Source organism: Alligator sinensis, unplaced genomic scaffold, assembly GCF_000455745.1.
Source record: "Alligator sinensis unplaced genomic scaffold, ASM45574v1 scaffold820_1, whole genome shotgun sequence".
In the NCBI taxonomy this organism is placed as follows: Eukaryota; Metazoa; Chordata; order Crocodylia; family Alligatoridae; genus Alligator; species Alligator sinensis.
Genome location: NW_005842428.1, coordinates 1,082,503 through 1,094,147, shown reverse-complemented (window position 1 = coordinate 1,094,147; position 11,645 = coordinate 1,082,503). Strand labels below are relative to the sequence as shown.

The 11,645-nt window shown below is 41.7% G+C and overlaps 1 protein-coding gene across 13 annotated transcripts in view; it reads left to right on the top strand.

Moving 5' to 3' along the window:
* The window catches only part of CAB39L (calcium binding protein 39 like), a 121,019-nt gene that overhangs the window by 78,632 nt on the left and 30,742 nt on the right, over positions 1-11,645 (top strand). For all 13 annotated transcript variants that reach the window (XM_006030187.3, XM_006030186.3, XM_025211760.1 and 10 more), the window contains 2 exons: positions 1,228-1,346; positions 9,844-10,012. In XM_006030187.3, coding sequence (XP_006030249.1) covers positions 1,228-1,346; positions 9,844-10,012 — 288 coding nt within the window. The remainder of the gene's footprint in view (positions 1-1,227; positions 1,347-9,843; positions 10,013-11,645) is intronic.

The window sequence follows — 11,645 nt, the reverse complement described above, 5'->3', positions numbered from 1 at the left end:
CTGGCTTGGGCCCCGCCAGCTGGAACAACTCGCGTGGTTGTTCAGATGACCGGACCACCTGCGTCGTGATTGCAAGCGGCGTGAGTAAAGTTTTTTGCAACCGATAAGTTGTGTCTGCCTCTCCATTCACCAGCCCGCCCTAACGTACGACCAATTTCTAACGCAACTCAAGTCGGCTCTGGCCGTCCGAGACACTTCTCAATTTGCATTTATACATTTATAGAAATTATACATTTTCCTGTAGCTTGTACTGTACATGATGACCCACTATTTACCTTGCTCTTTGGTTACCAGGCATTTAATATAGTGCTCTTTCCCCTCCAGGAATTTCACAAAGCTTTCTTTCTCATGGGCGGGGAGGAACTTAGAATAAGTCATGCAAGAGCAACCTCTGGTTAATGAAGGACTGGCTTAGAAGGGCCTCTTCAAAACACTTCTAGTGAATGATGATTGCTGCAGTACATGGTTCTGAACATGTGTGTGGAAAGTAAATGCAGGGGGAAATGGAGAGGGTATCAGTAAAGTTCTGGAGCTTCCCCACCTAATTTGGGGTGAATAAAGCAACCACATCAAAAATAGTATAGAGGATGATAACAACAATCATATTAGACTTTATATTTAAAAAAGAACAAAATCTTGAAGGGATAAGTCCTACTCTTTAATACTTAAAATGCTTCTCTGTATATTGAGGATTGGAATTTAATTCTGAAAACAATTATTTTTAAAAAACAGGGTGATGTTTTAAGTTATTATTTAAATAGAAAAAATGCCTAATCTGACTGAACAATCAAAGATCAGGCCTTGTCCCAGATAGATCTTGGTTTTATCACTACCATAAGGACTTAGATTGGGGGAAGGGGGATGGTTGTGCATTACTGATAAGTGACGCTTGGACTTGAGGCTGTTATCACCTTCCAGCATTTCCAATTAACAGAACCGAAGCTTTGGTCTTTAGAACGAGGAAGCCGTTCACCTCCCTATTGCCAAAAATATAAATGAAGGAAAATGGAAATATCCAAAGCAACAGATGGGCAAAATCAAGGATATTGTCATACCATTGAAAATAGTTTGTGAGATCCACAGCAAAGAAATAATAGCAAGAGCAATTTTTTTTTTACTTGTTCCATTTTATTTATTACTCTTCCCATTCTAAACGAAGAAACATATTCATGTATTATTCACAGTCTTTGTTTCCACACCTGCAAATATGTTTTGTTTCTTTAACAGGGCAAAAAGGATGTGTCCCAGATATTTAACAACATCTTGAGACGACAAATTGGCACTCGAAGCCCTACCGTGGAATACATTAGTGCCCATCCCCATATCCTATTTATGCTCCTAAAAGGGTGAGTGTGTGTGTTTAATGTGGGTGTGATTTCCATTAAGCAGGATTGCCTGAACCAGGGATGGCCAACCTGTGGCACAAGTGGCACAGGCAGCACAGCCTCTGTGGCCTGCAGTCAATCAGGGAGGGGACAAACAGCATAGCAGTAGACAGGGTTGGAAGTAGAAGGCAAACCAGAGATCAGGCAGGGAGCACATTGCAGGAAGCAGAGCAACAGATCTGGCAGAGGAAGGCAATTGGAGTGGCACTTGGGCTAATTCCAGATGTTTTGGCCTTTGTTGCCTTACTGTTATTTAAATGTATACTTGAAAGCATTTTGGTACCTGAATTATTTATTTGGCCAAGATTTCTTATCCAGATTCCCCACTGGGATAATTTACCTTCTGACTGCTTCTCCATTTTTCAGTGTATCTATTGCTTTCTGCCTTAAACTTTTGTGTAGCATTACTGGGTGCAGTTAAACAGCTGCTGAGTTTCCTTCAGGGGTTTCTGCTCCTCAGCCCCTTGGAACAACATAGAAGTTGATGGAGAAGTTAATGCTGCTTTTGTGAGCATTGATTCTTCAGTGGTTGTACCTCACAGAGGAGGCTAAAGCTCAGCTGTAGCTCATGGGCACCCAACATGAGTGTTGCCATTAAGGAAAGGAACTAGGCAGCAGCACAGAGGAGATGTTGACTGTACGGATGCTCAGGCTTGCATGAGTTTGGGACCAAACTTCCTTGATGCTTCTGTCCTACTCTGCTTGACCACAAATCCTTCCCTCTTTAGTGAGAATCTGGGCTTTTCCATGCCTTAAAGGCTACTGATTTCTGATCACCCTTTCATCAACTTTCACTGAGGGAGGGAAAATAAAGGTCACTGTCCAACAAGAGGCTTGGGCTTGATCTGGAGGAAAGTGATAACCATATATAGTGACGAATGTGGTTAGGTATAAGAACACCACTTTACATATAATAGCAGTACTCCTACCTGAAAGCATATAAGAATCATGAGATTTTAACAGGAAATAATGCATTTTGGGTTTTTTAATTGACTTCTAGTTTTTTAAGACAGAAGGCAGGCTATATTTGCATCTTATGGGCTAACTCAGGGGCGGGCAAAATGCGGCCCATGGGCCAGATGTGGCCCACCAGGCCAGTCTATCCGGCCTGCGGGGCCCCTAAAAAATTTAGAAAATTAATATTTATCTGCCCCTGGCTGCCTGTCATGCAGCCCTGGATGGCTTGTGAAAACACAGTAAGTGGCCCTCCGCCCAAAATAATTGCCCGCCCCTTTGTTAACTAAATCAGATACATCTAACATAAACGTTCATAAGCTCAACCTCACCTCATCAGATGCTGTTAAAGGATGCATACAGGGCAGTGTATAAAATGGAGAGCCTGATTTAAATACAAAAGACAGGAAGTGGAGGAGGGGAGGTGGAAAAGGGAGGCAGTGCTGGGCGAGACAAACAGGGAAGTAATAAACCCAGAGGAACAAAGGGGTCACAAAAGCAAATTGAGATAATGGGTAAGAATCCATAGTCCCTGTTTAAACCATACTTCACAGATTTCATATACATTAGGGGCTGGAAGGGACCTCTTGAGTTTGTGTCCAGTTCCCCTGCCAGAGGCAGGAAGTCTGCAGGGATCAAATGATCCCAGCAAGATAAGCATCCAAACACCTTTTGAATAAGTCCAGAGTAGGTGCCTGCACCATCTCTGGAGGGAGTTTGTTCCAGACCTTGGATACTCGGACTGAAAAGAAGTTTTTCGTTTATTGAGTCTGAATTGGCCTTCTAGAAGTTTGTGGCCATTAGAGCTAGTTATCCTTTAGGGAGCCATGTGAACAACTGTTCTCCCAGATCCTGATGCACCCCCCGCCTTATATACTTAACACAATCCAGTCTGTGGATCGTTTTTTGTTCCACAGTTTCCCATTCAAGTTGTTTTTTAAAGTTTTACTACTTAAGAACAGCTACCTTGAAGTTGGCACTGGAGAGTCCAGGAGGTCAAAGTATTCTACCACAGACACTTATGTTTTTCTGGACATAATTGGTGTTCATCCATTCTTACACATAGGATTACCTTGTCTGCCCAATGTAGACAACTGTGAGGCACTGTAAGCAGGTGATGGTGTACATGATATTGGTAGAGGGTGCAGGTGAATGAACCTCAGATTTATAACTCATGTTATCCAGCCCAGTGATGATGTGGTCTGTATTAATGAGGGGGCACAGCTGGCATCTCGGTCTGTTGCAAGGCCCTCGTGTCTCATTGAGAATCTGACTTAAATAGCCTGTTACTTGAGAGATGCCTTTTGTGGGTGAGGGGGGACTGTCTGTAAATCAGGACAGGTTTGTTCCTCATGGCTACCTTGAGACAGTTATCATTTTCCAGGAGGGCTAGGAGGTCATTAATGACGTGTCTAAAGTGTTCAAGCTGGGGGCTGTAGGTGACAACCAGAGGAATTATGTTGTCTCTGTCCCAGGTTTGGTATTGTGTGAGGTTGGTATGAGTTCTGAGTCTGTCTTTGTTGATATGAATGGCTACAGTTTTGGAATTGTATCCATGGGCAGATCTAGGTTTTAGAAAAGGGGACGGTGCATATGGTGTGTTGGATCATTACATATAATGCAATACACTTTTTTCCAGTTAAAGGGAAACTAGATGCTTTGCTAGGGGGCTAGCCCTATTATTCAGTTACAATTAAAGGAAAAAAAGCAAATATAACTATTGAAATGTGAATAATTTGCTAGATTGTATATCAGTTTTAAAAAAAACCCACAAAAAAAACAGTCAGAAAATAGTCAAAATATGCTGTCATTTGTCCTGTAGTCATTATAGTTAAATGTACTTCTTTTATTCAGATTCACAAAACATAATCTAGCCTTGAGCATCTTGACAGTGCCTCTAGTACTTCACTGTCAGTCATTTCTATACCTGAGTTGATAAAACCACCTAACCTGAATTAAGGTTTTTAGCTAGAGCTAAAAGTAGTCTGCAGGGTTGTGAAATAGAAGAGACATTACCAGGGATGGCTAACAGCCAGCAAAATTTCAGAAGAAAATATTTTGAAGATTAGAAAGTCAAGTCCACTAAAGAAAATAGAGGGTCATTAGCACCTGTGGAGTGGAGAGAAATTAGCAAGAATCAGAGAGATGACAATGAGCCATGAAGTCAATTGACTCTCTTGGCACTGCCTGAATAGAAATGTTGCTACATGCTACAGCTCTCAGGCAGTTGGTTTTTAAAATTTGGGTGGAGTAGGAATCAAAGGGGGGTGCAGTTGCAGCACTGCAGTGCCCCCCCCACCGAATCTGCCCGATTGCATTGTAGGAATCCCCGCTTCAGATTGCTTCCTTTTCTCCCTCCTGCCTTTCCTGCCTTTTTGTATTCATATCACTCTCTCCATTGTATACACTGCTCTGTGCATGTCCTTTTACAGCATCTGTGGAAGTGAGCTTGAGCTCATGAAAGCTTATGATACATATATCAATCTCAAATTTAGTTAGTCTGTAAGGTGCAAATCTACCCTGCCTTCTGTCTGCCTTCAAACTGACACAGCTAACTAATTATTTCTAGTTTTTAAGATACTTCAGGGCTTGCATTCAGTCTCACAAGTCTTTCTTTAAAAAACAAACAAACCAGAACCTAGGGAATTTGATTTTATACTGAAAGGTATAAAGATTTTAAGGTTTTAAGACTTAGCAAACTATGAGTTTGCTCCTGATCTTGTTGAACTTAGTGGCAAAACTGCTATTGACTTAAAAAAGAACAGGACTGAACCTGTTCTTTTTCTATTAAAAATACAGAACCTGGGCCATCATTGATCTTAACAAATTGCATGTAATAATGACATGTAAGTAATTCTTAGCCATCAAACAAATCTGAGTTTCAAAGCTATTAATCTGAGTCACCAGATTCTTCAAAAGGATGCCAGTCGGCTTGCTAGAGGAATGGTAGTGGCAGGTGCTTATTTGTACTGATTAAATGTCAGTGTTCAGACCACATCTCTCTTGATACTAAACTTGTCATGTGACAGTGAACTTTGTCACATGACAATGATGATGGCTCATGTAATCACTGCTTATAAACATTTCAGAACAACTTCTACTGATTTAAGTCAAACTACATATTATCTCATGTTTGGGTAGGTTCTCTTGACAAGCCTGCATTATTTTTTCTTAGTTTTTTGGGATTGTTTGTTTTGATTTCTGCCTTCTTTCCTTTCATTTTGTTTGGGACAGTGCCTTGTATGTCTGTATCACATGGTCCATTTTTATTTAAAATTGTAAAATATTTTGGGTTTATTTTGGATTCTGGTAATAAGATTTTATTTCATTTTATTAATATGAAAGTATAGACATCAAATTTGTATTATCAATAGGAGTGGCACTATACAACAGGTGAACTGTGCTAAAATATTAATATACCCAAATATTGGAGAACATTATTAGACACTGTTACAGAATTCTAGATAATAATCCAAAACACTTACTCCTACAGTACTACCGCAAGATTTGGGTGATTGGTGTAGAATACTGTAACTTATTTTTAAATAAGGGAGCTTAATCAAGTACCTAAAGCATTTGCAGATGTATTTTTGTGAACACAAGGCCCCTGCCTGCATGGAATCCAGACACAGGATTGACTAAATCCATTACTTACCATATGTGCCTAAAACTGGAGCAAGGGCCAAACCTGGAATTTGTTGCATGCAGGCAGACTGCTATGCCCATGTACATTGAATCACAACGTTAGGACCTCAGGCTTAATTTTAGGCATCTGATTTCGAGCATTTGGCCCTGCAGTTACTTTTATTGCTTTTCTTTCTTCATCATGAATCTTCCAATGAATAGAATCCCTCAATGTAAATTTCATTTTAGAGAGAAAAGAAAACTGAAACAAAATGGGCAATAATGGCAGTTCCCGGTTCTTCTGAATGTGAATGCCTCTCTTAGTTAAACATAGGATGCTAAGCCTACTATTTAACATTAATGCTCATTGATTTACTTTTAAAATAAAATTAATGTTTTTATACACAGATGGTGGAATAAACAGCACAGGATTATCAGGGAGTCTTGCCATTGTTTGAATGCTATTGAATGTAAAATTTCCATAGCTGCGTGACAGTTCCCAGAAGTTTCAACAAAAGGTCACTTTTTCACTGAATGTGAGTTCTGTTGTTAAGTAGGAAGACTCCAGAATCGGATCTCTCTCCCAGTATTCCCTGAATAATACTCCAGTGGCACTGCCAGTTTGAGATCATTGCTCTTACCTTTTGGTTCCTCTTTTACTTCTCAGCTATTCCCTCCCAAGCTCTTAGCTTCACAAAAAACTTTAGCAAATGGTTCATTGCTTACCTACTTTTTTGTAGGTTAATTGACTTTCCTGCTGCCAAAGGGACTCACTTTTAATGACCTCTTATTTTCCCTTTATGAAAGCTCAGTGTGATTTGTGGTGTGTAAAAAGGACTTCAAAAGAATGGAGCCTTTGGTATATATAGTAGCTAATATCCCTGGGCCAGATTAATCACTGATTTAAATCTGTTGCTCTCAAGAGTGTCAAATGAGTAACGAATTGGGTTCCATTTGACTTAAAATAACTTGTTCTTCTGTGGTTCAGAGCTACTATAGAGTATTTCACTTCATATCCTAAGGTGGCATTCTGTGCCCTGAGATACCTAAAAGAATTATAAATGTCAAATATCTTAAGGGCATCTTGCCATGCATGTTTCTGAGCTATGCTCCATTGCTATCTCCAGATAGCCTTTTACAAGTTGGCGTTGCTAGAGATTGATTTTGTGCTAAGTCATTAGCAAAAATCCCAACTGACTTCAGTGAAAGGAGACCAGACTTTAAAGGTCAATGTAGAACTTAAAGGAGGCAGAGTAGTTTGTTAATAGTCTTTTGTCCTCTCCAGGATTGATGCCCTGCTGGGTTCTTCCTCTCCACTCCTATCTCTGTGTCTTCTATGTACACCCCATCAACTGCATCCCCAATGCATCAAGATAACTCTTCAACTCACTTCTTACAGTACCCACAAAACTGGGCTATAGATATTAAATTAAAGTTAGTTTCTCCTTTGGGTTTCCAGTGCATCCAGCTCAGTGAATACTGAGGCCAGTTCTGGTCTCCACACCTCAAAAAGGATATAGAAAAATTAGAGAAGGACAGCAAGGAGGATTTAGTGGTATGGAGAGGCCTCCATAGGAGAAGAGCCTAAAGAGGCTAGACCAAGGATGGGCAAAATGGTGGATCCGGCTGGTTGCCAGGCTCCATATCCCAGCAGCCCTAGCTGAGACCCCAGGGGCTGGGGCCATGACAGTGTGGAGCCACATAACTGGGGCTCTGGCCTGGCTGTCCCAGCCCTGCGCTGTAATGGAGACTGGCCAGGAACCACTGGGGCTGGGCCAGAGCCTGGATCTTGCAGTGGTGGCAGCACGGGAGGGGGACGAGGGACCAGGGCAGAGTTGCGACCTGCTGCCCACACACCTCTGAGATGAGCACGGGTTCCATGGCAGGGGCATGCAGGCAGCACAGCACAGCTCTGCGCTGTCACCGCTGCCAGAACTCAGCCCCAGCCCTGGACCCACGTCCTGCCCGCACAGCTCCTGGATGGTTTCCATTGAGAACCTGGGAGTGCAAGGGTGTGATGGTGCAGGGCTGGACCAGGATGGGGCAGAGCCCTGGCTCTGCAGCTCAGTGGCGTCATGGCCCACCACTGTCACACCCCTGTGCTCCTGGGATCTCCGTGGAGACCGGCCGGGAGCTGGAGCTGCTGGGAAATGGAGTTTGTTGCAGGCCAGACTTTGCCCACCCCTGAGCCGGGCCTGTTCAGTTTTAGAAAAGAGATGCTTGCAGGGGAACATGATAAGGGTTTACAAAATACTAAATGGTAAATAGGGATTGATTATTTACCGTCTCTCACAGTACAAGGACTAGGGATCACAAAATGAAACCAGGGGGTACTAAGTTTAAAACTAACAGAAGGAAACTTTTTCACACAACTCGTAATTAAAGTGTGGAACTCCTTGCCACCAGGTGTTGTGGAAGCTGACAGTTGAGCCAGATTCAGAAAAGGGATTGGACATATTCTCAGAGGAAAGGGGCTTCATCAGCTATTAAGTATGGGAGTTAGGGATACAGCCTCTGAATCAGAACTTCCTAGACCTGAAATGCTGGAGGCTGCAAGTGGGACAAGAACAGTGGGGAAGAAAGCCTTGGTTATACCCAGTTCACTCTCCCTCTTGGCATCCACTCTTTGCTGCTGCGTGACACAGGGTACTGGGCAAGATGGACCTATGGTCTGACCCAGTTAATGGAGATTCTTATGTTCTTATGCATGTTCTCTGTTAAGTTTCACTCTGGGTGTGAAGGAACTGCATGTGCAGTGAAAGTGCTAGCTGTGACCAGAAAGCTGGTGATCCTCCTTTGTGTATGGTCCAGGAACCCAGCCTAGCTTGCTTTACTTATGTGAAAAGTCTGGAAGACACAACCCAATTCCAGATAATGAAACATTTGGCTAAAAGTGTGGGGGAGGGGGGTTCTACTGCAATGATATTTGCATTTTTGAAGTGTATTGTGCTGGAAACAATGTAATTTGTTTATCCAATGATTAAATATTTCCTGGCCACATTCCACGGAGTGACTCTACCTCTTTTGTTTGGAAATTTGCATTTGTACTAATGTGACCTGATGCAGTAGATTTAGAGGTAACACTTAACAGAAAACATCTGTGGACACTTACCATATAGAGTTGCACAGTAAAATTACAAATGGCCTTGAAAACCACAGCAATAGTGCTTCACTGACTTCAGTTACTTGGGAAAGAGAAACTTCATTTGTCTTTTGAATCATTAGTTTGTTTCTCCTTAAACTAGTTATTGTAGTCACCAACTTAAAATATGCAGGTTTGGGATGCTTTGGAAGGCTGTAATTCTTTCTGCTCTTAAAACTCAGTGACTTATTTTAGATTGGACGTTGATGGTAAACTGGAAAGGCTCACATGTTTTCAGCACAAATAGTGCTCTGTCTTATTTTAGGCTGGTGGTAAAAAATAATTGTGTAGATGAACAATAGTGCTGATAAGCTTTGAATGGTGATGGATAATTTCAATATATCATAGCCCACTGAAGAAGAGTTTCCTTTCTATATCTTTGGAATATGTTGTATTCAGCTAACATGAGCATGTGTTTGTTCACTTAATGGTCATTCCATATGTTCAGTATGTTGGTTTTTTGGGGGGGGTTTGTGGGGTGTTTTTGCTGGAGAGACTTTTGCTTCCCTAAATCCTGTTCTGTTTTGCTCTTGAAACCTTGCATGGTTCAGTAATGCATTGGTGATTCTGGGCCGTGTGTGTGTGTGTGTGTGTGTGTGTGTGTGTGTGTGTGTGTGTGTGTGTGTGTGTGTGTGTGTGTGTGTGTGTGAGAGAGAGTGGTAGAAACATTTACATACAGTAGGTTTTCCATTTATATTTAAAATAACTGCCTGCTTTTGATGTTCTTTTTGTATCTAGATATGAAACTCCACATATTGCCTTACGTTGTGGAATTATGCTGAGGGAATGTATCCGGCATGAACCACTTGCCAAAATCATCCTTTTCTCGGAACAGTTCAGGGACTTCTTCAAATATGTGGAAATGTCAACATTTGACATAGCTTCTGATGCCTTTGCTACGTTTAAGGTAACTTGCTTAATGTCAACCACAGTTTTATGATACAGGATTTAAAACAGCCTCCTCATGGGCCAGAGGCTGTTGGATGTGGTGTAGTGGACAGAGACTGAACTTATTTATAATGGATGACTTTACTGTGCAGTGGAAAATATCAGCCAATATGGAATTGCAGCCTAATTCTGAGAGGTGGTGAATGACTCTTCTACTAGATTCTTTGGGCTTGGACCACCACAGGGGTCCAGACGTTAATGCCTTGATCTGTGCAAGTAGCTTACATGGCAGGCAGACTGATCTATCTTTACAGAACTAGACTGAAGTCATCCAGGCTCTGCCCAGGTGTAGTAACTGATAGCATGCAGTGAGTTGCAGGATTAAGGTTTAAGAAAGCAATTGCTCTGCAGTCTTTTGGGTGATTTCCTTTTTGGACAAGGTAAAACCAAAACACTGATTTCTCTACAGCTCTAGTAGCTTATATAACAAACTTCAGGTTTTTATTCTTGAGAGACCAAGCTGAGCAAATATTTAGAGAGAAAAATCCAAATATGGGTGAATATATAAGTGAATAGCTTTGGCAGAGTTTGCAACCCTTTGTTTCTATACCCAAATACAAGTCAAACTTAAATGAATGCCTGCCTGGGCCCTAGATGGCCTTGCTGTTAAATTTAATTGCAATGCCAAAGTAGCAGCTTGTATTTGTGTTTTTGGGAAGCTGGTAGTTATGTTGATCTAATCCCAAAACAGAAACAAATCATATGACTTACATGACCAAGCACATTACAGTAACACCAGTGAAAGAGCAAGCTGCAGCACAAAAAATAAACTATTGGTAAATAATTTTAAATAGTGAGTACATTTTGAGAAACCTGCAATCTGCACAGAACTAGCCTTCCACTTTGCCAGACCCACAGACAGAGCTGCAGTCCCTGCACTCCACCTAGGTCCTCTCAAGAGCAGGATGTTGTGAAGAAGATGGAACTATGGCTCTGATTCCCTCCCCAAAGCAGTCCAATGGACCTTTGCTCTATGGAAGAGCCCTGATATGCATCTTTTCAAGGCATGTGGTGCTGATGTACAGTTCCTCTGACTGTTGTGTAATGCAGAGTCCAACATGATGCAGAAATGTCTTTGAGTGGTCTCTGAAGTGCAGCCACACAACACCCATCATTCTGGGCTGTGTTCTAAATGGCACAGTCTAGCACGTAACTACTGTAGCAGGAAAATTGGAGAGGTTTTTAAATCACATGTGGAAGTTTGTCTTTAGGAAGTACTTGTGGTTCAGTATTCCAGCCCAGCTGTGTAATATATATTTTAACCAACATATGCCTCACAATATCTTTAAAACAGCAAACCAAACAAACTGGAAGAGCGACTGCCAGACACCTTCATCCCAGGCTCTGGCTGCAACAGGGAAACAGCAGATTGTCCAAAGAAAAATAATACCAATCTCCTACTAAAGCAGGTTGTGAGAGCTGCAGCCCCCAAAAATGCTCATTTTATTCCCCAAGCACATGGGCTGACTAAACATTAAAAATATCCTTTTTTTTTTCTTAACACTTTTGCACAAATGGGCAATATATTCATAGTTTCCTAGTAGCTAGGGTCAGGAGGGACCTGAACAGATCATCTAGCCTGACCCCCTGCC